Raw genomic sequence first — 27636 nt, forward strand, 5'->3', positions numbered from 1 at the left:
ACAGAGGACCTCTGGAGCTCTGACAGAGTGACCATCGGGTTCTTGGTCACCTCCCTGACTAAGGCCCTTCTCCCCTGATTGCTCAGTTTAGATGGCTGGCCAGCTCTAGGAAGAGTCCTGGTGGTTTCGAACTTCTTCCACTTAGGGGTGATGGAGGCCACTGTGCTCATTGGGACCTTCAAAGCAGCACAAATTTTTCTGTAACCTTCCCCAGATTTGTGCCTCGAGACAATCCTGTCTCGGAGGTCTACAGACAATTCTTTTGACTTCATGCTTGGTTTGTGCTCTGACATGAACTGTCAACTGTGGGACCTTATATAGACAGGTGTGTGCCTTTCCAAATCATGTCCAGTCAACTGAATTTAACACAAGTGGACTCCAATGAAGCTGCAGAAACATCTCAAGGATGATCTGGGGAAACAGGAGGCACCTGAGCTCAATTTTGAGCTTCATGACAAAGGCTGTGAATACTTATGTACATGTGCTTCCTCAATTTTTTTTATTTTTAATAAATTTGCAAAAATCTCAAGTAAACTTTTTTCACGTTGTCATTATGGGGTGTTGTGTGTAGAATTCTGAGGAAAAAAAATGAATTTAATCCATTTTGGAATAAGGCATAACAAAATGTGGAAAAAGTGATGATGCACTGTGAATACTTTCTGGATGCACTGTACCTGCTTATAACCATTAGAAGTGGTGAAAGTGAATGTGGATGTGGATGGTAGAGGCAAACTCAGGCAATCCCACATCTGAGCTGTCCAGTCGGCTGTCATTGTTTATTGTGAGCCCAATGTCACTAAAGAGCACTCTCTGAAAAAGCTACTTATAACACAAACTCCTGTATTTTTGGGTCACCCAAAGTACTTTCACAAAAGAAAGGGTTTGTACTTGACCAAAAAATCAAAGTACTTCTTAATGCAGGTATCAGCAAGTTAAAACTGGATGTTACTTGCCTCTGTGTCTATAGCTGTGAACAAACCCCAAGATGGCTAAGCACTTTTTATGCTGACCCATTCACTTAAAGCTCTGCAGTAGAATATGCACAGTGCAAAATTAATTAAATGGAGTGAATAAAACTGTTCGACAACACTGATAGGTTTTAAAATGTTAGACACATAACATTAACCCCTCCCAGACTCCTTTCTTTGCATATTTAAGAAAATAAAAAGACAACAAATACAATACTTACTGATAAAAAAATAAGGTTTTAAAACCAATTTTACCAGTTTTATAAATTAAATGGAAAATTATTTATTTATTCATTCATTTATTTATGTTTCAGAAAACCTCTGCAAAATTTCAGACAGGAAACCATCACTACAGTATGCACAGAACAGGGTTTTGGCAGCTAATTTAATGTTAAAGCTCTGAAAGCAAATTATATATGCAAAGCAATGCAAGCACTAAGCTCCACATTTAATAAACAGCTTTAGGCTCTAATGATTCACTCTCCTAATTTGTATCAATTAGCTAAACACATCACTCTGGCACATGTAAACAAGCCACTTTCTGCTCAGGCAGTTTCCATACCTCAAATCCAAGCCTGTCCTTCTCTTTCCAGAAACAAAAGTGTGTCACCTTCTTATCCCAGAACTCGTCAGGCTTGACGACACAAACCAAAGACACCTCGGCAGGGATTACATTCTTAAAAAGAGGACAAAAAAATAAAATTCAAGAGAATAAATATTGATCTGATAATCCTAAGGTGTAATAAAATAGAGCTGAAACAATATTTTATTTAATGGCTTTTAATCTTTCATGATTTAATATAGACATAATGAACATTTAACAATATCAAAATCTTTCTCACTTCTATTTAATATTGTGCATCATTAATGACTTTCAGCAGTTTCAAAACAGCTCCTCCAAGTTAGCTGTGCAGTACTATAATACAGATTGTACTGTATTCGTCCCAAGGAAGAAATTTTAGTTGTTTTTTTTTTTTTACCCTTTAAATACAAAAAAAAAAAAATCAAGAAATATATATAACACACAACAAGGCTCATACACTTCAGTACATTTCATATTCCAGGACCTTTTTATGACTTTTCCAGTACCAACCTGCATAAGCATCCAGGACTACTTTACACTTCAGTTCTGAATATCCACAGCAACATTTCATGAACCTAATAAGAACATACATGAACTCCAACACATGGCCTATTTGAAATCGCTGACCACTTACTAAAACTTGACACTGAGGCTCATGCTATTTGCCAACAATGCACTTATGCACCATTTACACAATTAAAGGCAGGGCTGCTACATTATTTTAATACAAATATATCATTCTTTGGACAATGAATGTGTCATTATTTTTTTTTGTTCTTTATTTCGTCTTATACGATTTCTCGTATTAGAAATTTGTTAGTTTTCGCATACCCCTTGGGGTCAGAGCGCAGGGTCAGCCATTGTACAGCGCCCCTGGAGCAATTACAGGTTAAGGGTCTTGCTCAAGGGCCCAGCAGAGTAGGATCTCTTTTGGCAGTGACGGGGATTCGAACCGGCAACCTTCTGGATACCAGCGCAGATCCAAGCCACCACTCCACCCCATTATACATGTGGTGTGCACAGAAGAATAAGAATTTTGTAATTATAAGTAATCTGCAAAAGTTGAGAGAACGGAAGGAGTTGTTTTCACCTACTTACAAGGATTACTTAACTTCCAAGTGGATACATGGATAGTGTTGGGCTGAATGGCCTGTTCTTGTCTAGAGTGTTCTATTGTTCCATTGCTTCAAAAAAAAAAAAAAAAAAAACCTAAGTTGTCATCCCATCCTTGTTTCCCTGAAAAAAGGATATTTTTGTGTAACTCTTCTTCTTCTTCTTTCGGCTGCTCCCGTTAGGGGTTGCAACAGTGGATCATCTTCTTCCATATCTTTCTGTCCTCATCATCTTGCTCTGTCACACCCATCACCTGCATGTCCCCTCTCACCACATCCATAAACCTTCACTTAGGCCTTCCTCTTTTCCTCTTCCCTGGCAGCTCTATCCTTAGCACCCTTCTCCCAATATACTCAGCATCTCTCCTCTGCACATGTCCAAATCAATGCAATCTCACCTCTCTGACTTTGTCTCCCAACCGTCCAACTTGAGCTGACCCTCTAATGTCCTCATTTCTAATCCTGTCCATCCTCGTCACACCCAATGCAAATCTTAGCATCTTTAACTCTGCCACCTCCAGCTCTGTCTCCTGCTTTCTGGTCAGTGCCACTGTCTCCAGCCCATATACAGTGCATCCGGAAAGTATTCACAGCACATCACTTTTTCCACATTTTGTTATGTTACAGCCTTATTCCAAAATGGATTAAATTCATTTTTTTCCTCAGAATTCTACACACAACACCCCATAATGACAACATGAAAAAAGTTTAATTGAGGTTTTTGCAAATTTATTAAAAATAAAAAAACTGAGAAATCCCATGTACATGTCCACTGACCTCCTTCTCATTCACACACGTTAGGTTAGGTTTAGGTTTATTTGTCATATATAGGTTAACACAGGGTCAACATACAATGAAATGTGTATGACGAGAAAAACAAGTCACTCAGCCTAGATCCAATATACCTTAAAAAAAGATTACAAGTTAAAAATAGACAAGCCATATAAAATAAAATGTGTATGTTTTAAAAGAAGTTATAGAGCAATATGAGTTGAATGAGCAGCAAGTACAAATGACAGTTATTGCACAGATGTTTTATAAGTGCAGATGCATATTCCATAAAGTGCAGATGCATGTTCCAGTCAGTATTCTGAGTGTGTGCAGGTAAAGTTTGTGTGTGAGTAGTGCAATGTAAATGTAGTGCAATGTAGGTGTCATGTAAGTGTATGTAAGTGTTCAGGTGTTGCTGTTGAGGAGTCGAATGGCCTGGTGGTAAAAGCTGTTCTTAAGTCTTGTAGTCCGAGCAGCCAGACTCCTGTATTGTCTGCCAGACGGTAACAAGGAGAACAGCTAGCGTGCTGGATGGCTGTGGTCCTTTATGATGCTGCTTGTCTTACGCAAGCACCGATGGAGGTAAATGTCTTCAATGGCAGGAAGACTCTTGCCCGTGATGTGCTCTGCTGCCTTCACCACTCTCTGTAGTGATTTCCGGCTGCTGGCAGAGCAGCTCCCATACCAGATGGTAATGCAGCCCGTCAGCAGACTCTCGACCACACTCCTGTAAAAGTTTGAGGTGATGTTGGCATTCATGCCAAACTTCCTCAGCCTCCTCAGGAAGTAGAGCCGCTGGCGAGCTTTCTTGACCACAGTGTCTATGTGAAGGGTCCACGAGAGATCCTTGGTGATGTTTACTCCGAGGAACTTGAAGCTGTTAACCCTTTCAACTTCTATGCCGCTGATGTAGATGGCCTGGTGTTCTCTGCCTTGTTGTTTTCGATAGTCCACGATCATCTCCTTGGTTTTGCTGACATTAAGAGACAAGTTGTTATCTAGGCACCAATTACTCAATGCCAGCACCTCCTCTCTGTAGGCCGTCTCATCGTTGTCAGTGATAAGGTCTATGATGGTTGTGTCGTCTGCAAACTTGATGATGGTGTTTGTGCCGTGTTTTGCAACACAGTCATGGGTGAACAAGGAATACAAGAGGGGGCTAAGCACACAGCCCTGCGGCGCTCCTGTGTTTAAAATGAGTGATGAGGATGTGTGTTTGCCGACTCTCACCACCTGGGGCCTGTTTGTGAGGAAAGAGAAAATCCATCTGCAGATGGTCGTCCCCAACCCAAGGTCGTCAAGCTTCAAGATGAGTTTTGAGGGGATGATGGTGTTGAATGCCGAGCTGTAATCTATGAACAGCATTCTTACATATGTATTTCCTCTTTCCAGGTGGGTGAGGGCAGTGTTTATTGTTAGCGCAACGGCATCCTGTGTCGATCTGTTTGCTCTGTAAGCAAATTGGAGAGGATCCAGTGTGTCAGGGAGGGAGGAGCAGATGTAACCTTTGACTAGTTGTTTGAAACACTTCATAATGACCGATGTCAGTGGAACCGGGCGGTAGTCATTCAGACAGGAGACCACCGGTTTCTTTGGGACAGGAATGATGGTGGATGCCTTGAAGGAAGTGGGGACCACTGACTGCCTCAGGGAGAGATTGAAAATGTTGGTGAACACACCTGCTAGCTGGTCAGCACACGCCCTGAGGGCACGGCCTGGGATGCCATCTGGTCCTGGAGCTTTGCGAGGATTGACCTTGTTCCTACTGACCTTCACTCCTCTCCTCTCTACAGCATATCTCCACCTCTCCAGGGAGGAGGCATTTTTTGTGTAACTCTGAAAATTATATTTTCCAGCTTTTGGTAACTTAATCTTTTTTTAAACCCTCTATCAGTTGAACTACTACATTTCTACGTTTCTAACTTTTTCACTAGACTTGAACTGCTTACATTTCAAATGGAAAATGGAGACATTCTAAAGCCAGTGACTGGTAGCACAACTTAACATCTTAGCAGTGTCTCTCTGGCACATTGCATGGTCTAGCAAACACCACACTTTCTATCTCTCAGTTTTCTACTGAATGGTGAGATACAGTCACAGGATTTTTATCACAGTTGCCTATGCATATTTTCTGCAATGTTTTCTGTCTTTGAATGCCTCTTGAACGCAACATCAGCTTTATTAATGTAAACACACATAAGGCGACAGTTTTCCATGGTGGGATATAAGCTCATGTTCTATAAGTGTAATTAACAGACATTTCAATGCCGTTAGCAAAACTAAAACGCAGCATATGTTTGCTATAACTTCCATGAAGAGAAGGAACTGTTATGCCAAAACGGTTCATTCTATGGTGACACCACCTCTTAGGAAACTGAAGTTTGCACATTCATTTGAGTCTAACCACACTGAATGTTCCATTACTCTACCAGTTGCAATGCATTAGCAGCTGTCTTAAAAAAATTGTAATTTTTTCCCAGATAAATGTGAATAACACAGTCGTCGGCACTTAAAGAAATGGCTGCCTCCTTCAGACTACCTACAGTACATTAGATTTATTGATTAAGCAGACGCTTTTATCCAAAGCGATTTACAAATATCAATATCAGTTAGGGGTTTGTTTTGAAACATGTGTAGTTACAAGACTAGGTTACAAATTTTGACCAAAACAAGTGAAAAATGCTTTAGACCTTAAAAGGAAGCAACCATTAAACCGAATGAAGCACAAGACTACTTAACTTTACCTCAGCAACAAAAAGAATTGAAAACCATCAGCCATGAGGAATTTTCAAAACAGGAAGGTCTTCAAACACTTCTTAAACAAAGTAAGGCAGTCAGTGATTTGGATTAATGTGGTAACTCATTATACCAGTTAGGGGCTACATGTGAATAGAATCTAGACTGAAATGTGATGCCTTGTGAAGTTGGTATCTCCATGGCAGACCTGAATGGGTATGAAGGAGCAGAGTACCTAATGAGGGCCTTCAAATAAGTAGGTGCTGATCTACTGACTGCCATGTAGGGAAGCACCTATGACTTGAACTTGATGTGTGCTGCCAACCTCAGAAGGGGAGTTATAGATGCAATGGCTTGACAGTATTTGCCAGTACCCTTGTCACTAAATAACTGCACTAGACAACTACATCGTGACCATTGCCTGGACAAGAAGTTGAGTCGAATACACAAACTCCATCAAATACTGTAATCTTGCAGATGTGTAGATTCACTCTGTATAAGTGGGAGACTGCAGCAGTGTGATCAGAAGAAGTTAGTTGGTCATCACTCATCACCCCAACATCACATGCTACCTAATTAAATGTGTTTTGAGAATGCCATGTAAGCATGTGCCCAACTTCTGGACTATAGCTAAAAATAACATTAAACACTGAAGGACTGCTAGAGAACTGATCATTTTTATTACTGCAGTGTGTTACTTGTACTGTGTTGTTGTAAAACATGTTCACAAGCTGATATGTGTATTGTTTAATTATTTGTTGCATTGTGTATAGTGTATGTCACTGTGTTCAATTATTAATAAAATTCTGTTATCTTCATTACATATGAAAAGCAGCAACTAAACAAGGCCACCTGAATTTACGTGACAGACAAGATGATGCCATTCAATGCAACAATTAAGATATTGAAAGAAAAATACTACTGTGCAAATAGTGTACCTCACCCTCTTGTGAAACTACAGTCACGTGCTGATTTACAGCCAACCGAGTCAAGGCAATTTGTACTTAGCAAAAATGTTCTACAAATTTACAAACCCAGCAGAACTAATAAATACTTCATTATTTCTTCGCTGGGTCTCACATGTTTTCTGACTCTTGGAGGGTCCTTTAAGGTTTTGGTTTGATTGTCCAGCTCCACAGTGCTACTACTTAGATATTTAGCCTACACCACCTTCCTTACATTAGTGTTTCTCAAATGTTTTGGTCCTGCACCCCAGTTTTGCCTTTTTAAATTCATTGATGACACCTCTAACAGCTTGTGCAAACAAACCCTTGGTGAAACAAGCTCACTTAGAAATGGGGAAATAAATTGTGCTGCACTGTCAAACTGCTTAGGTGACTCACTCACAAACTAACAACAGCAACCTGTGTCGTGGCCCAGTGGTTGAGGAAACACTGGCTAAGGTGACATACTTGTGAACCAATGACAGCAAACATGCAGTGGTTGAGAAAGACTGCCTTACACGGACCTGGTGTGTAGCCGCCAAGACACAAAGATCTATTTGTGCTACTCCACACCGACAACACACACCAGACCCAGAGAGCATCAACTGCAATGACCTGTACACTTTGTGACTGACATACAGCCAATATGACATACGGCCAAACAGCCAGTCCCAAATGGTGCCATAAATCAGCACATTACCGAATAATGCCAGAAGTACATATCTCAACGAAAGGACAGAAGAAGTGCTACATAATATAGCATTTGAAAGCTTTAGTGTAACTCTTTACTAACTTGACACATATCCAAGGTTAAAATAGCTGCATTGCAAAGGAGCATCAGTTACGACACTACAGCCATGTGGCACATGTTCCCCAGGGTGATCTGGCTCACAGGATTCTTATTGTTGAGGATCCGAGAGGCTGGACCAGGCCAAGGGGACGCCCACGTAGCACCTGGCTGCGGCAGACAGAGGGTCATTTACGGAGGGTGAGACTGGACAGCATGTCTGCCTGGGTGGCTGTCAACCAGGATCCCAAGCTTTTTCGTCATGCGGTGGGTGCGGCAACATGCTGTGCTAGTGTATGCCCCCCGACCTGACCCAATTCCTGTGAATGATGTACAGTATTTGAAACACTGTCAATAATAGTGACCTTTCAAATCAGTATGTCCTTCTCTTCTATCAAAACATGAGAAGCTCCCAAAGATGATATTTCTAATGTTTCATTTTTATTTTTGTTCACGTCTTCTGAAGACATAGATGGTGTGCAATACACAAAATTCAATTCAATGTTTTCTGTTGCTGCCGAGAGTGGCAGCCTCTTCAGCAGCTCCGATCCCTCTCTCACTTGGACAGAGGCAGTGGTGCTGTAAGAATTATGTTTCTAGACTTCTCTAGCGCCTTCAACACAATCCAACCTCTGCTCCTTAGGGACAAGCTGACAGAGATGGGAGTAGATTCATACCTGGTGGCATGGATCGTGGACTATCTTACAGACAGACCTCAGTATGTGCGTCTCGGGAACTGCAGGTCTGACATTGTGGTCAGCAGGACAGGAGCGCCGCAGGGGACTGTACTTTCTCCGGTTCTGTTCAGCCTATATACATCGGACTTCCAATACAACTCGGAGTCCTGCCACGTGCAAAAGTTCGCTGACGACACTGCTATCGTGGGTTGCATCAGGAGTGGGCAGGAGGAGGAGTATAGGAACCTAATCAATGACTTTGTTAAATGGTGCGACTCAAACCACCTACACCTGAACACCAGCAAAACCAAGGAGCTGGTGGTGGATTTAGGAGGACCAGGCCCCTCATGGACCCCGTGATCATCAGAGGTGACTGTGTGCAGAGGGTGCAGACCTATAAATACCTGGGAGTGCAGCTGGATGATAAACTGGACTGGACTGCCAATACTGATGCGCTGTGTAAGAAAGGACAGAGCCGACTATACTTCCTTAGAAGGCTGGCGTCCTTCAACATCTGCAATAAGATGCTGCAGATGTTCTATCAGACGGTTGTGGCGAGCGTCCTCTTCTACGCGGTGGTGTGCTGGGGAGGCAGCATTAAGAAGGACGCCTCACGCCTGGACAAACTGGTGAGGATGGCAGGCTCTATTGTTGGGATGGAGCTGGACAGTTTAACATCTGTGGCAGAGCGACGGGCGCTAAGCAGACTCCTATCAATTATGGACAATCCACTGCATCCACTAAACAGTGTAATCTCCAGACAGAGAAGCAGCTTCAGTGACAGACTGCTGTCACTGTCCTGCTCCACTGACAGACTGAGAAGATCGTTCCTCCCCCAAACTATGCGACTCTTCAATTCCACCCGGGGGGTATGTAAACGTTAACATTATAAAAAATTATTGTCTGTTTTTTACCTGCATTATTATCAATCTTTAATTTAGTATTGTTTTTTTTTTTGGTATCAGTATGCTGCTGCTGGAGAATGTGAATTTCCCCTTGGGATTAATAAAGTATCTATCTATCTATCTAATACCTAAAAAGGTGGGGGCATTTATTTTGAGGCAGTGAAACCCACAAATCTTGAGAAAATATAACAATATGTACATTGTTAAAAGTAGGTTTGTTCTTGTTATAGACTAAAAATACAACATAGTGGGATGATTTTTACCTGCAACATTAAAACAACAGTCTTCACTATATTCCACTGAGACTTTCTTCCATCCACAATCACAGTGAATCCTCTAGCTTTACATTTTTCACTAGAGATAAAGGGAAGAGAGAAATAATCATTTAAATTTTCAAAGTAAACTGCTAGATTAGTAATCTTTGGTCAATCATAAAACAAAAACACAGATTTGGAAAAGATGCAGTTCTTCATTTGCCCAAGACATAACATGCAGACAGAGCTCTGCCCTCAAAGTGGTAAATAAATACAATTAAATGTAATACATCTTATTCAGGAAAAAACAGCAAAGATCAAAGAAAAGTTACCCTCAGATGTCACTTCATTGGGTTCACATATACAGTGATGACTCAGACCACTTCTGCTAAAGATACTTCTAATTGTTTTAAATGAATAAATATGCAAATACATTGTTCAATGTTGACAAAAGATTAATAAGTAATAAACGATTAAATGTTACTTATTTATGTATCTAATTGTTTAATTATTTAATTCAATGACACCAACAAGGACCTACAAGAATTAAGCCTGGAAATATAAATGGTCATCTCTACTCATCAAGATGTGCAGACTTACTGACTGGTTGGGCAATTCTGAAAAATTCTCAAAGACTCTACTTCAGCAGCTTGCAGTTCATAGCAGTTAGCCCTTTTCACACTTCATACTATTATCTCCAGGAAGCATCATCAAGGGATAAACTCTTTTTCAGTTGGTCAGATCAATGGTGGAATCATGAAACATGCATCTGTGTTCAATCGCAAAACAGAAACAACCTTGCCTGATTTGTCCAACTGATGAAGCGCAGAGAAGAAAATGGGTTGAAGCAATCAAGAGAGACAAAGGACCAAATTCTGTTATATGCTTCGGCAGCATGCATGTTTGTAGCTGGCAATTAAAATATGAAAGTACATGAAGTATACTTGTGGTCTTTGGATTGATGCGGTGCAGAGACCTTTTAGCTGGGACAGCTTTGGGTATCCTACTGACACGCAAATCAACTTTTGAAAGGGCAAATGCCTGTCTCGGGAATAACGTGTGAGAGCTTACACTGATGGAGCATGGCTCAGCAAGCCTCTTCTCAATAGAACATGACCGTGCAATGGCACCAGTGCCTGGCGAGTATAAACATCTTAACATAACTGTGATGAGATTTTTTTTTTTCTAACTAACAATAGAAATTGTAACTTTAAAAGCTTATCTAATGTTCGAGTGTTTCAGAACAGGAAAGTAATAACCAATAACTAACTTTTGAAATAATATGAAGATAAATGGCAGCGGAGTAGACATAAAACAAAAACAGTTTATTTAAACGATTATAGCTACTTCACCTTGTTTATTTTATACTTCAATATACTAACATCTGCCGAAACAAAGTGAGCTAACGTTAAGTACAAAAAATGTTTGCATACTGGTAACATATTTATGTTTATAATTATAAAGGAATTCCTCCATGAGAAGCATACAGCCTTTGTCCACTTTTGATGCTCACATTGTATAGTGCTTTTCAATAATACTGTCTCATTGATTTTTGGATATTAAATGCTAAAGCAGGCCTAAACACAATCCACTGCTAGTTAACTAAAAAGAAGGTGACTTACCCTTTGAGGTGCTACTTTCAAATTTTATGAGATTGTCTAACTGAACAATAAGCATCTTTACATGAGTATGGTCACATCCAAACTTAAACATGTTACAGTGGGCATCCATGATAGCCAAGAGTTGAAGAAAATGTTGCTTGGAATTGCATAGGATTATAGTGTCATTATTGTCAAGTTTACAGAGTGCTCTTTAAACTTGTGTGTGCAAATCAACATGCAACATGTCATCACTTTATTAGTAGGTATAGAAATCTTACCTTGAAATAGCTCAGAATACAGATTACAACACTATCCACCATTAGAAGACATTTCAAGTTCCATTAAAATGCTGATGACACTAAGATACATCCTTCAATTAGACTGATTAAAACTTCTTCAGTGCACCTGTCATTACTTGGCATACAAGGAGCAGATTGCACTCCCGCTGCTACAGAGAAATGGCATATGAGACGCACGTATCCAAATCATACCAACATGACTGAATTTAAAATTCAAGGGACTTGGAAGTTTCCTCTTTTCCAAAGTCTGCATCTGGAAGATTTCCTGTAAATGCAGCACTTGACGGCCTAACACCTACAATAAAGTCCATTCTACTGACTACTCGCTGTGCATCCACTGAACAGAATCATCTCCAGACAGAGGAGCAGCTTCAGCGACAGACTGCTGTCACCGTCCTGCTCCACTGACAGACTGAGGAGATCATTCCTCCCCCAAACTATGCGACTCTTCAATTCCACCCGGTGGGGTAAACGTTAACATTAGTCAAAGTTGTTGTTAGTTTTTACCTGCATTTTTATTACTCTTTAATTTAATATTGTTTTTTGTATCAGTATGCTGCTGCTGGAGTATGTGAATTTCCCCTTGGGATTAATAAAGTAACTATCTATCTATCTATCTATCTACTCTCGAAAACAGATTCACCAATCAATAAACAGCAGTCTCTAGAGCCTGCCCTCTGCACTTTGATGGGTGAAAGTGACAGTTTAAATTTCAAGCCTTATTTCAGTTGGCTTGTGGCATCGCTGAAATAAAAAAAATAAATAATTAATAAACAAGTAAGTAACAAAACGTTTTGTGACACAAAGTAGTTTTTTCTACCTCAAGGCGATTGATACGGTCAAGCCATTTTTGTCATTTAATGACCTACAGAATCTCATTCATGCTTCTGTCACGTTTCATCTGGATTATTGTAATGGCCTGCAGCTGGAACAGAAGGCAGATGCTACAGTTTTGACCAGCAGATAAACAAGGGATCACATTGCTCTGTGAAGTGTTGGCCCACTTTATTGGCTTCCTATTCGTTACAGGGTGAATTGTAAGATTCTATGGTTTGTGCTTAAAGCCTCATATGACTCAGCCCCTACCTTACTTAGCTGATCTTCTCAATCAATATTCATCAACCAGGCAGCTAAGGTCCTCAACTCAGCTATTGCTTACTGTCCCACAAGCAAAGCTGAAGCTGGGGGGTAATTGTGCCTTTGTGGTGGCTGGTCCTAAACTGTGGAACGATATGCCCCTCCCAGTAAGGCTGTCTCCCACAATTTACAGTTTTAGGTTTTTACTAAAAAAGCACTTTTATTCACTTGTGTTTTAGCTTAGGAGTATGAGTGTTCAAATCGGGTAGATTTCCTTAGAAGACTGGCGTCCTTCAACATCTGCAATAATATGCTGCAGATGTTCCATCAGACGGTTGTGGCGAGTGCCCTCTTCTACGCAGTGGTGTGCTGGGGAGGCAGCATAGAGAAGGATGCCTCACGCCTGGACAAACTGGTAAGGAAGGCAGGCTCTATTGTATGCATGGAGCTGGACAGTTTGACATCCGTGGCAGAGTGATGGGCGCTCAGCAGGCTACTGTCAATCATGGAGAATCCACTGCATCCACTGAACAGGATCATCTCCAGACAGAGGAGCAGCTTCAGCGACAGACTGCCGTCACTGTCCTGCTCCACTGACAGACTGAGGAGAGCATTCCTCCCCCAAACTATGCAACTCTTCAATTCCACCGGGATGGGGGGGGGGGGGGGGGTTGGGGGGGTTTGGGGAGAGGGGCAGTTGGAATGTAAACGTTAACATTATAAAAAGTTATTGTCTGTTTTTTACCTGCATTATTATCAATCTTTAATTTAGTATTGTTTTTTTTTTTTTTCTGTATCAGTATGCTGCTGCTGAAGAATGTGAATTTCCCCTTGGGATTAATAAAGTATCTATCTATCTATCTATTCATATTGTTTATACTGTGCTCATTTTATTCTTGTGTGTGTATGTATTATTTATTTATGTGTGTCTGTTGGTGTGTATGTGTTTCTGTATGTATAACTTTATATATATAACTCTTTAACTGGCTTTTATTTATTACTCTTTTATGTAAAGCACTTTGGTCAACTTTTAGTTGTTTTAAATGCGCTATATAAATAAATAAATAAACCAAACATTTACATGTGTATGCTTATACTGTAGGAAAGTTTAGTATTCATTTATTGTCACGTTACCCAATATATTTCTTTATTTAAAATATTCCAAAACATATTTTGCCTTCACAACAGCCTAAATTCTTCCCCCCTCACAGACTCAACAAGGCGTTGGAAACTTTCACAAGGCACAGCATCACACAATTCCTGCATGTTCTGTGGTCGCAAGCCTGTCATTCCACCTCATCCAAAAGTTGTTGTACTGTAGCGGTTCTCAATCTTTATTCCATTAAGGCCTCCCAGTGTACCATGAGAATAATGTGAGGACCACCCCCGGAACAGGCCAAGATATTTATCCTCTTGTAATTCTGCTTCAGGCTTACAAATGTGCTTGTTTTTGAACTTACATTTATTAACAATACTAAATTTGCTACTAGTGCTGTTGCACTGCCTGCTCTTTTAACCACATAATATAAGATTACTAGACCACTTCAAAAACTATTATTACTAAAGAAAAAAATATATTTTTGCTACTTTGTGAATTTTTTAATCATGCAAGCAGGCATTATTTAGGGTTAAATGATAACTAGTAATTAGCAATAACAGAATTTGTCACGGCACTTATTTTTAATAACAAAAACTGCTTACTACACAAACGGCTCAATTATGGTACCTTCTTAATTATATATTTTTGAAAATAAAAAAACAAAAGTAATTTTTAAAATACAGAAGTGACCACTTTTTTATAATTTAATTACAGAAGCTCCTTATTTATTTTTTTGATTTAGCACTAGCGCTTTTTTCATAAATGACAGCCAGATTTGACATGAGTTGAAATCACCCAATGACTTCAAATCCACTGAACTTAAATCCCACATCATCAAGACCTCAGAGAGGCTGGTCTTGGACCACCTGGACACACAGCAATTTGCCTTTCAGACAAAGACTGGAGTGGAAGATGCAATTACCTGTCTTCTCCACAAGGCTGGGTAAAGCTGGCAAGACTGTGAGGATGATGGCTTTTTGATTTCTCTAGTGCTTTCAATACTACCAACCCATCCTGTGCTCTGAGTCATCAAATCTCAGCGTTGGCCGTCAGGCTTCACACATTATATAGTTTATGCCTACATTTTGTCATTTACTACTAGAATATGAAAAACGTTTCTGTTTTAAAAATGTGTTTACACAGATTACTGTAGAAACGGAACACACATGAAATGCGTATGTTCCAAATAACGATCAATTATTTTCACTCTAAAACTCCACTTCACTCCCAGATAATCAATCAAGGCATGAGCTGGGAGAAGTTCGTGCACGTTTTAAGTCGGTGGGGGGATGGAATAGTTGGCTGTTTGCAGCTTGTCTTTATCTGCACATTTAGAAGACAAAAGACGATGGCGGAGAGGTGCGAATGGATTTAAAAATCGATATAAGGTGGGACAGATCTACGAGTTTTTTCGTAGGCTCTGGTAATTCTAGTGTTAAGGACAATGATGCACATCCTCTCTCAGACATACCAACACTGGGGACTTTCAGGCAATACACAATTCAGCACAAGTGTGTCAAGAAACACTACTGGGGCTCCTTAATACCAATGGCAATGCATCTGCATAATGCTGCCTCACTACGAATGGGACTGCTCTCTTTTCAATCATTCTGGTGTGTTTTTGTTGTTTGCCATAATATAATAAAATGCATTTATCTTCTGGAAAAATCCAAATTTCCACCTGCTAACAAAGTGCTGACCATCTGTCTGTCATCTATCTGTCTATCTATATGCATTTTCTCTCTATATACAACAATCAAGTTCTTAAAAGAGAAAAGCATCATGTTGGGCTGTGGCAGCAGTTAGTGAAGCCACAGAAGGCTGGCCAGTCCCGAGACTTGAGCAGCTTTTTAAAAAAATGCATTGCCAGCAGTGGAGCATGTAAATTCAACTTACCATCATGTTGAAACAGTAAAGGTCTTTGTGGCATGAAACCTTCTTTTCCACTTTGCCTTGCTGGGCCATTATAAGTAGTGCATTCCCATTCTAACTACAGGTTACTAGCTGAAATGTGCTGTCCTAAACAGGTAAAAATGAGCAACCACTAAACCTCATATTGATGCGATTATGTAAAAAGTCCATTCTCTCTTTATCCAGATATTGGAGAAACATATTAATGTCAGGGGTAAATGTAATCCAGCTTAGTTACACTCGTATGGCTACAATCTACAATATGAAACACACTGGGGGAAAGAACTGCTAATTATTATGGGACTTATGTAACATGTTCTGAGTAGACTGGGTGAAAAAGATGGCAGGGCTGGATCTGTCCAATGTGACTTGACTTTAACATTCCTGCTATAGCTTGATTTTTGTGATTTAAGTATTTTGCTGCTATTTTATAACTTTTAGTCCTCTTCCATCTACCCTGGAAGTTTAACAAGACCTCCCGCAGAGAGCAACTGCTGTATTGGATTAAGATCTGGAGACTGTGTAGGCCACTGGGATCGACTCAAATCACTGCCTTTTTGTGTAACCAGCCTAAGATGATATATACTTAAAGACATGGTGCATTACCAATTTAAAAACGTAGACTCTAGTCATAAAGGTATACACTTATTCAGCAATAATGCTTATGGACAAAGTGGCATTCAAAAGATGTTCACTTAGTTTTAAGAGGACTAATGTGTGCCAAGAAAACAATCGCAATGCTATTACACAATGCTACTACCACCACCACCAGCCAGCACAGCTGACACGAGAACAACCCGCTTTGTATGGCCTTCTGCTCTTGGTAGCCCTTCAATGTCAAGGTCCAACACATTATGCATCCAGAGATGCCCTCCTCACTGCTTAAAAGAGATATATGAGGATTTGCGGCTTCTTGTTCTGTTACTTTGAATAAGTCCGGCCAGTTTCCTCTGATCCTTAATTTTTTTTTTTTTTTGTTTATAAACCCTAAAGATCGCAGTGCATGAAAATCAACAGAGAGCAGCTGGAAACATCATGTGCAGCACCAGGAACCATACTAAGGTCCAGGTGGCTTACATTACGTTTTTTTTTTTTTTTTCATCTTTGGTTTAACTAGCTTTAGCTAAACCTGTTAACCACTTCTAAATGACCCATAGACTAATTTGACACATGATTGGTTGCTTGAGGAGTAGACTGTTTAAGATAACAAGCAAGTTGATCTACTAGAGTGGACATGGAAAGTATTCATAGGTACATCCACTACTACCTGAAAAAAATCTTTTCTTCATCAAAAATAAACTCTGAATAACTCTGAAGTTTCTTTAAATTTTTCAGTCAAAGAGTCAAAGTTTAGTTGGTAAATTGACTTTACAGCAAAAAAATAACTACATTAGCTTTTTCTAGGGTATGAGACATCCAACTCCACCCTCTTCTTCAAACTAGACTTTCTTACAGAGTACTTGTTATTTTACATGAATTATGACCCCCACTGTTAAAAAAAAAAAAGTCTGGTCTTGATGCTGACAATCTTAATTTTTGGCCTCTCTCTCACTTAACTTTTCTGTCAAGAGGTTCCTGAGTGTGTTACTGTAGCCTCCCACCTTACCAAATTATTTAACCTCTAATAAACTGATGGAATCTTTTCAGTCTGCTTTCAGAGTGCAGCACAACTATGATACTGCTCTGCTTTGGGTAACTAATGATCTACTTATGGCAGCAGACTCTGGACAAACAAGCATATTAATTTTGTTAGATCTTAGTACAGCATTTGATATAGTCGGACATGACATTCTATAGTCCAGAATGGAGAACATGCTAGGTATCTCTGGCACCTCGCTCTGGTGGTTTAAGTCCTATCTGACAAACAGGCAAGAGATTGTTAGTCTTGGCAACAGCAGACCCAACTCCGCGCCGGTCATACAAGGAGTTCCTCATGGCTCTGTACTCGGCCCTTCTGTATCTATATGTTTCCCCTTGCCCAAATCTTTTACAGCTATGGACTGAGCTATCGTTTCTATGCAGATGATACTATGAAACTCTATTTCAATGTTAAGAGCAAAACTTCATCAGAGCTTTCTCAGGTCACAATTTGCCTCAGCGAAATTAAAACCAGAGTGGAGCAAAACTCTTTAAAATTAAACTGCAACAAAACTGAACTGCTGCAAATTGGCACTGAAGCACAACTTTAAAAAATGACCTCCTTCTCAGTTACTCTTGACGGTGATCTCATCAGACCTTCTTCTAATGCAATGAATCTTGGTGTTATTTTTGATTCCTCCCTTTCTTATTTCACCCACATAAACAACATTAAGGAACTTTCTGACTTTCACCTCCATCCCATATCTAGTGTTCGCTCATTCCTCTCCTTTTGTAATGCTGAGAAACTTTTCTATGCTTTTATCGCGTCCCACATCGATTACTGTAATTCTCTACTGGCAGGTGCCACTTCTAATCATATATCACAGTTCCAGTTGATTCAAAACTCTGCTGCAACAGTCCTAACACGAACCAGCAACAACGAGCACATGACAGCCACCTTACTTCACCTCCACTGGCTCCCTGTGTCTTAGAGAATTGAATATAAAAAATTCTATTATTAGCCTACAAAGCTTTAAATGGCCTTGCACCAGTCGCCCACTAAGGTCCTCTGATTCTGGCCATCTTGTTGTGCCCCATACTAACCTGCACTCTATGGGTGACAGCAGGGCTTTCAGCTATATAGCACCCAGACTTTGGAATGACCTCCCTAAATTAATTAGATCAGCTGACTCCATTCATTCTTTAAAAAATAAACTTAAAATTCACCTGTTCAGGAAGGCTTTTAACTTAACCTGTCATTCTGTCTCCTCTTTCAGTCCTCCTCTCTGTCTAGATGCTCAGGATAATTTGTGTGTGTTATATCACAAATGATGATATTTGCTAGGCTTTCTTTTAGTATTGAATCTAGTATTTTACTCTGGGTTTATTGTCTTTATTCTACTAGGGGTACTGCGTGCTAGTCACTTCGCAGCTCTGCCGCTCGCGTATGGGGAAGCGGATGTATAATTTAAACAGATTGTTATTTTTATGGGAATTAGTTCTATTATGCATATGTAACAACTATTTTACATTACAGCGAGTATTTAACGATAGTAAAAAATAGTAAAACGTAATAAATTGAAAGAAAATTATGTTGCATTTGAGGTATTCATTGTGTAATATGTTTTCATCCTGTTTGGCTTTGAAATTAACACACAAATACTTTTTAAACTTTTCCTGTAAAACTTCAGTAAAAACAATATTTGGAATTAACTTTTCATCAATATCGCATTGAATTTTGATTCCGTGTTTGGAGTTTTATTGTGACACCACCACGTATAACTGCCCATGAGTGAATATCGTTGCTTTGTCTCTAATATAATAAACCAACATTTTCGAATGCTTGTCCCTGTGATTTGTTAATTGTTATTGTAAAAGCTATTCTAACGGGACACTGTAAACATTTTAATACAAATGGCATATCAAGGTCTCCTTTGGTGTCTCATGTTAGATGTACTACATTACCTTTCTTGTCGCCTGTTAAAATTTTACATGTCAGAATTGTTCGACCAATTTTGAATACAACTAATCTTGTCCTATTGCATAGCCCATCACTCAGACATAAATTACATAATAACATTACAATACGTCCTTCTGTCAACAGTAATTCGGCCGGTGGAAGACCAGTTGGTGTTAATGGTTGTAGACATTCTTCGTGATGTTGTAAGTTGATGTTTTCATCTTCCGCACCATCACCACCAACTGTTTCAGAAGAGTCTATTGATATACATTTAACCAATCTGACATATAACCGATTGACAATTTTCACGTTAATTCGTCCGTGTACTCATTTCTTCTGTTGATAATCCTTTGGAATGAAATTCTTCAATAAGATTTGGACATAATAAGTCATCTTTAATTAGGAACTTAAAGTGAGGAAAACGTAAAAATTTATAAGAGCTGAGAGTGCAGGAACTGTGTCTGACAAAAGCATTCACACGAATGAGAGGACTGTGTGTGTGGGCCGTTAACTTGAAATGGCTGAGAAGAGGGCGGGACTTGAAAAAATCTCTTGGCAATAGTCTTGTCTCAAGAGTTTCTTTTATAATAGAGAGATTTAATGCCTATGTACAGTATATCCTGTATCTATCTGTTTTAATGTTCTATTCAGGAAACATCTGTATCCAAATGTTACATATACCTGCTGTTTGTTTATGAGACTGTGAAGCTCCTTCAGCATGGGAAAGGAGCCATATAAATAACATTTCCCATGCTGAAGGAGCTTCACAGGTATATGTAACATGTAACATATATGTAACATTATTATGACTTGATTACTCTTCTCAACCATATGCTTATTCTGTCTCACAACTTTAGAATGTTCAAGTTAACTCTACAGATCTGCAAAGTTTTCTTGATCTCGCCACTGATTCCAGTTTTGAAATTCTACTACACTATGGCTTTTAGTTAAAGCAGGGATGTTTTTGGTCTCTTCATTTTCCTTCAGGCTGGGAAGTAAACAGCTACAAACCACAATCCAGATGAAAATAACATGCTGTTTTTGGAAACAAATGATATTTGAACACTCAAAATGTACTGCAGGAAATCCCACTGCTATTGCAAAAAACACAGCTGGCCTGGCTGCTGAGAAAGAGCCAACACACAATTCTGAAAACAAATTTGACATGACAGCAGGCTTCATTTTCTTTAGCAGGGTGCAACCTCAAACCTAATTTTGTTTGTCATACAGTAATGTGCAGGCTGGACCCAAGAAGAGGGAGCTACAAAGCTTTGCACTTTCGAGTTTCTCTTTATGGCAAGACAACTCAACACCTTTTTGAGGGATAAACACATGACACACGAGAACAGAATGCACTTGGTGTATATTAATAAATACTTACAAAATGTGTGTGTTACAGTTAGTAACATAAAATGAATAGCTGCTAGCACGACTTCCTCAAAATACAGTTACTTCTTTAGGTTTTATTTATTTATTTTAAATTGGACAAAAACTAGGGATGCTCCCATCAGGTTGTTTATAGGGCCGATGCCAATCACCAATTTCATGTTACAAGAACTGGCTGTTTCCAAATAGCGAATTAGATTTGTTTTCCTTATCCTTTTAAATTTATTTATTTTTTTCACCCTTACACGAAGCTCCTGCATAATCATCCGTGTAGAAGTTTTAAATTCTACATTTGAGTTGTATTTTTTAATTAAACTGCAGACCATAGATAAGACCTCAACTATTATGTCATTTCTGAAGTTTAGTGTTTAATCCTTTACATAGGATGAAGCCCTTTGTAAGAATGCCAATGATAAAGTATTGTGGGAAAACATGTAAAACAAGGTGAATAATTTAAGAGTTTCCAGAATAAACTTGTTCACCAATAAAAAAAAGAACCATCTTTGGAAGCTAAAGTGCCTTTTATGGACACTTTCACAATAAAAGCAAGACCACAAAAAATACTGAAATAAATACTATACCCGTAAGATCCATACATTGTAACTACCCTAGGTTCTTGTCTATAAGCCGGACTCGTGTATAAGCCGGAGACCAAAAATCATACGAATTTTTAAAATAAAATCTTATCATAGATAAGCCGGACTCATGGATAAGCCGAACGTAAACTAATAGAAGAGAGGGAGGTCAGTGGTCTCACTCGCACCCATTTAATTTCTTTAAGAGGGGAGAGAGTGTGAGATATTGGCGTCTCTCTCACTCCCCGCATGGCGCGGCCGGAGCGCGTTCTTTCTGCTCTGGGCGTTGCCGAGTCAACACGCGCGCGTAGCAGTCATTTAAATTGTGATTTTATATGTAAGCATATTTAAATATATATCGCGGATTTTTTGCTGGTTCGCGGATTTCTGCGGACAATGGGTCTTTTAATTTCTGGTACATGCTTCCTCCGTTGGTTTGCCCATTTGATTTCATACAAGGGACGCTATTGGCAGATGGCTGAGAAGCTAGATTGCTTACTTTTCTCTCTCTCTTGCGCTGACTATCTGTGATCCTGACATATGGGGATTGAGCAGGGGGGCTGTTCGCACACCAAGACGATACGGACACTCGTCTAAAAATGCTGAAAGATTATCTTCACGTTGCTATCTTTTGTAAAGCTGATTCCTGAAACGACATACTGCACAGTGCTTCGCATACTTAAAAGCTCAAAGGGCACGTATTGATTTTTGACTGAAAAACAAACTCTGTCTCTCTCTCTCTGTCTCTCTCTCTCTGTCTCCCTGCTCCTGACGGAGGGGGTGTGAGCTGCCGCCTTCAACAGCTTTGTGCCGCGGTGCTTCGCATACCTAAAAGCCAAACAGCACCATTGATTTGTTTGCTAGAGATTGTTTTCTCTATCTATGTGACATTCTGTGCTCCTGACACACACACCTTTGAAGAGGAAGATATGTTTGCATTCTTTTAATTGTGAGACAGAACTGTCATCTCTGTCTTGTCATGGAGCACAGTTTAAACTTTTGAAAAAGAGACAAATGTTTGTTTGCAGTGTTTGAATAACGTTCCTGTCTCTCTACAACCTCCTGTGTTTCTGCGCAAATCTGTGACCCAAGCATGACAATATAAAAATAACCATATAAACATATGGTTTCTACTTCGCGGATTTTCTTATTTCGCGGGTGGCTCTGGAACGCAACCCCCGCGATGGAGGAGGGATTACTGTATAAGTCGGATTTATGTATAAGCCGATATTCTATTTTTTCATTTTCACAACTTTTTTCCTTAGATAAGCCGCAGCTTATAGACAAGAACTTAGGGTAATAAAAAAGAAATGTACACTTAATATTATCCGTAACACAATGCCATAAAAGAAAATAAAATGTGTTAATTGCAAGCCACGATTCTACTAAAATGTTTGTAAGATGTTTATCAAGAAGTTACCATGCTAACATGCTTAACAAGTTTATACATATAAAGCACACATTTGGTTTTAAAGCGAACAAGCCCATTGTTCCCTAAGCAATGATGTAATTTTTATATATCTGTTCTTTTCACAATTAAACATGTGAGCTGCTGTACTAAACACAGGCTTGCTCACTATTCACACTCAGACAAGCCGTGTCCACCTTGACTAAAGAGCAACACAAAAATGTCTCACCTTATCAAACTGAAACCAATCTCCCTTTATTTACACTCCAAGTACAGATGGACAACATATATGTTGCTGTTCCTCTTCATGCACAAGATAACTCTAAGATTGCCTTACGAAGGCTTACTACTACTCCACTTTCTTTTATGTAAAAGCTAGTACAGTAATCCCTCACCTATCGCGGGGGTTACGTTCCAGAGCCCCCCACGATAGGTGAAAATCCACGAAGTAGCGACCTATATTTATTTTATTATTTATACATATTTTAAGGCTTTATAAACCCTTCCCACACTCTTATAAACCTTTCTCACTCATTCATAAACACTTCCTATGCTCTTAAACACTTTCTGCATTCTTAAACACTGCAGACCAACACTGCACACTGCACGCAGCGATCAGACGTCGATGTGTCTGCACTCGCTTTGTGAAGGGGGGAAGCTGAACTCACGCTGAGCAGAAATGGACTTTGTGCTGCTTCTGCCAAAATGCCTGCTTGTCGCTCTGCGCATTCGGAAGGATGAGGAGGAGTGGGGGTGTGTGAGGGCTGAACATACGTTCGCTCAAACCCCACTCCCCGGAGGCGCAGTTTGCATTGTCAAGGGGGTGGGGAGCTGAATGAACGCTAAGGAGAAGTGGACTTTGTGCTGGCTTTGTGCTGCTTTTCGCTCTGCGTGTCAATAATTTAAAAGCCTGTACATCACCAATTTTCCTGTCTCACTGTCTTGTCTTGCGTGAAGTTAAAATGTTTTATAATAGTGAGATGTTACTCATATCCTTAGCCCGACATCCACATATTATATGTGTTAACAAAGTGTTTTTATAAGTTTACATGTGTTTAAAGCATGTGGGATGGGTATTTTAAGGCTTAAACTATAAAAATGTTTATTTATATGGTCTTTCTATATCGTGGATTTTCTCCTGTTGCTGATGGGTCTGGAACGTAACTTCAGCGATAGGCGGGCAATCACTTGTATTTAAAAACCCGCGAAGTCGTGAATCCGTGAAAAGTGAACCGCGAAGTAGCGAGGGATTACTGTATTCTTGACTACACTCTGTCCTAAAGTCCGACTGTTCCAGCAGCCAAATGACGTGTTCTTTTCGTAAAGTAGCACTAAAACAGAGACAACCATAAACCCTAGAAAATCCAAATCTAAAAAATCGTTTTTGAGATTGGCCCATTTACCCGTGCCAATTTAAATTAGCAGCCAATCAATCAGCACATTACTAACTTAAGTAAAACCTGTTTATTAAATGTTCAGGGAGCAACTAGTTTTAGAGGATGCCAAATCGGCATAGTGAATGTGTTAAGAATGACAGAAAGTGGGTAATAAAAAAGATGCCTCACTTAGAGTAGGCTCGATGTGACGACAACAACAGGACTTGTCAGGATAACGCTAAAATGAATGACAGTAGTGTAGCCAAAGGCTAGTATCAGGCTGTCACTAACTATCTTATATAGTATATAAATGTCAACGTGTGGAAGTATGTGTGTCTGTCTGTCCGGCCCAGAAGTGCAAGGCTACAGCATGAAACTCAAAGAAAGCAACTCTGTCCCCAAAGTGAAACCAATGCCACTAACACACAAGCAAAGTTAGCATGTCAGCAAAATGAAACCGACAAGGAGCCACTAATGCACAGCCAATGCGATTAATTGACTGAAATGCCAGAATCCATGGTTTCTAGGAGCCCAGACTTTTTACAGCACGGGTTTACACGTCTAGTATTATATAAACCGTTTCAACACAAGAAAGGTAATGAAGGGAAGAGTTTTGCCACTTTAAGACACAAGGCAACCTGTGCTTTACTTGTAGTTTTTATCCTGACTATTCCTTTTAATGTGCTGAAGTACACGTTCCCTTATATGACACTTGTCACAACCTAGTCTAGATATCAAATTAGAAGGCTTATTTTTTATAGTAAGTCTTTCTCTGGGTTTTTACAGCCATTTTGTGGTTTCAACCAGACTGGTCAGTATGTCAGCTCCCTCAAATACTGGCAGTATTGGCGAAGAGGTTTTCACAGTCAAAAGCCTTCCTGGTGCCAGTGTCTATGCTATGCAAAAGGGACAACGACATTATTCTAACCACAGGTTAAAGGAGTTTATAGTAAAGACCGGCCACCTTAAAAACTCATGAAACACACTCTTACCTCTGTTTTCCCCTGCAATTCTTCACACTACACTAAATGAATAATGTTCGGTGCTCTACAATTCACTTTCAGCCATTAGTAATTTCCTGGGCATTTTGTTGTGGAATCATGTTATGATCCAGACTAACATTTGGCATAGTCAACAAGATTTGTACTGTGGGAGGGTAGAGTGTGATGTCACTTCTGCACTAAAGATGGTGCAGAGTAAGAGAAAAAGAGACGCCACCAAAAAGCACTCCCGTTGCATGAACATAATAGTTCTCCGAACAGCTTACAATATAAAAAGTTGCTTCTGAAGGCGGTGGCGCAGTGGGTAGCGCTGCTGCCTCACAGTAAGGAGACCCGGGTTCACTTCCCGGGTCCTCCCTGCGAGGAGTTTGCATGTTCTCCCCGTGTCTGTGTGGGTTTCCTCCGACAGTCCAAAGACATGCAGGTTAGGTGCGATCCTAAATTGTCCCTAGTGTGTGCTTGGTGTATATGTGTGTGTCCTGCAGTGTGTTGGTGCCCTGCCCAGGATTGGTTCCTGCCTTGCGCCCTGTGCTGGCTGGGAATTGGCTCCAGCAGACCCCCATGACCCTGTGTTAGGATATAGCGGGTTGGAAAATGGATGGATGGATGGATGCTTTTGAAAGCTTTTGTAATCAAGACATTGCAGGTTCACTGCTGGCTACCGGTAGCTACCACAGTGCAAAAATGCCTGGACTGGGAAGGGTTGTGGCATGATTCCACGACAAAAGACTAGGCCAAGTGCATAAATGTAACTAATAAGACTAAACTATATGGAAATGCCATTTTTGCAATTACAATATTACTTCAGTTAATTAAAAATCAAGATATTCCAGAACAGTATTTTGCTTAAGACACTTCATTATTGGAAACAGATGTACAAAAGGAAAAATATGAATATGTACTTTAACAACTCGGCAGGGGATGGGCTACATCAATAGTTGATACTGCCACCTCAATATTTCACCATTCCTTTCATGTTGCCACACATACACTCATCTGTTTTTCCCTCTGGCTGCACATTCATGCAGCTGGCTCCGTCTCACACTACTCACTTGGGGTCAGAGGCAACACCATCTGCCTCACTTTCCCTAACACTGTGAAGCAAATCATGCCAGAATCCTTAGGGACGCTAGCTGGTGGCCACAAACCCAAGCCAATGGATTTTAGAAGAACAGATAAGTACTCTATATCTGCAGCTTCACTGCCATGCTCCGCAGTAGCACCTTCCTTGGCTGGCTGCTAACCCCAATGATTCTACTACATGGCAGTTCTACAGTATTTCTAAGGCACTATAAAGACATGCTGAGGTACATATCAAGATGACCCAGTCATGTTTCTTGTCACACTTTCTACGACTACAACCTCTACCTCCAACACTACCATCACAGACCTAATCACAATCAGACGGTATACAAAGAAGAAGTCTGTCTTCTAATACAGTGGTTCCAGGACAAAACTGTGTCAAAATCAAGTACCAAAATGGACATCTATCAAGTCAAGTCAAGTTGGAGAGCATGCACTGGTACAGTGCGTTGCCACACCCACCACACAACGAAACAACTCGGGGTCCCAGTTTGCAACCCCCCAGGCAGACACGCGGTCCAGTCCCACCCTCTGGAAATGACCCTATATCTGCCACAGCCAGGTGTTACATGGGCGACCCCTTGGCTTGGTCCAGCCACTTCGGTCCCCAACAATGAGGATTTTACGAGCTGGATCACCCTCGGAGAAATGCGCCACATGGCCGTAGTGCCGTAACTGACACTCCTTCACAATGCAGGTAATGTGCCTCATTCGGGACTTCGTGAGCAACCGTTCATTCGACAAAAAGTCAAACCAACGGTACCCAAGGATTTTCCGGAGAGACACAGTACCAAAGGAGTCCAGTCTTCGTCTCAGGTCACTGGATAGCGTCCATGTCTCGCAACCATATAGCAAGACAGGAAGCATCAGGACTCGGACCTTCGTCCTTTTGCATAGATATTGGGAGCACCACACACCCCATTCCAGTGACCTCATGGCCCCCCATGCTCTCCCAATCCTCCTACTGACTTCATAGGAAGAGTCACTAGACACATGAATGTCACTGCCAAGGTAAGTAAACCTCTCAACAAGGTCAACACTCTCTCCGCAAACAGACATACTGCTGATGGCTACGCCCAAGAGGTCATTAAAGACCTGGCTGTTGGTTTTTTATCAGGACACTTGCAAGGCCAGACACTCAGACATCTCGCTCAGTCTCTCGAGCAACCCCGATCATAGCCTCCACTGACTCAGTGAAGATCACAGCATCGTTAGCAAAGTCAAGATCCGTGAACTTTTCTTCACCAACAGATGCCCCACAGCCGCTGGAGACCACAACCTTGCCCAACACCCAGTCCATACAAGCATTGAACAGAGTAGGAGCAAAAACACACCCCTGCGAACCCCAGAATCAACTGGGAAAAACGCAGAGGTCCTGCCTCCACTCTGCACAGGACTCACAGTACCAGTGTACAGGCCGGCCATGATATCCAGCAACCTCGAGGGGATCCTGCGAATCCTCAGGATGTCCCACAGGGCAGCTCGATCAACTGAGTCAAACACTTTGCGAAAATTGACAAAGGCTGCAAAGAAACTCTGCACTCC

General features: G+C 40.5%; 1 protein-coding gene across 2 annotated transcripts in view; it reads right to left on the bottom strand.

The window, feature by feature from the left end:
* The window catches only part of sestd1 (SEC14 and spectrin domains 1), a 186733-nt gene that overhangs the window by 84350 nt on the left and 74747 nt on the right, over positions 1-27636 (bottom strand). For both annotated transcript variants that reach the window (XM_028806200.2, XM_051930628.1), the window contains exons 5-6: positions 9747-9837; positions 1531-1644 (exon numbers count right to left, since the gene is read on the bottom strand). In XM_028806200.2, the coding sequence (XP_028662033.1) occupies positions 1531-1644; positions 9747-9837 (205 nt within the window). The remainder of the gene's footprint in view (positions 1-1530; positions 1645-9746; positions 9838-27636) is intronic.

Source organism: Erpetoichthys calabaricus, chromosome 8 (genome assembly GCF_900747795.2).
Source record: "Erpetoichthys calabaricus chromosome 8, fErpCal1.3, whole genome shotgun sequence".
NCBI lineage: Eukaryota > Metazoa > Chordata > Cladistia > Polypteriformes > Polypteridae > Erpetoichthys > Erpetoichthys calabaricus.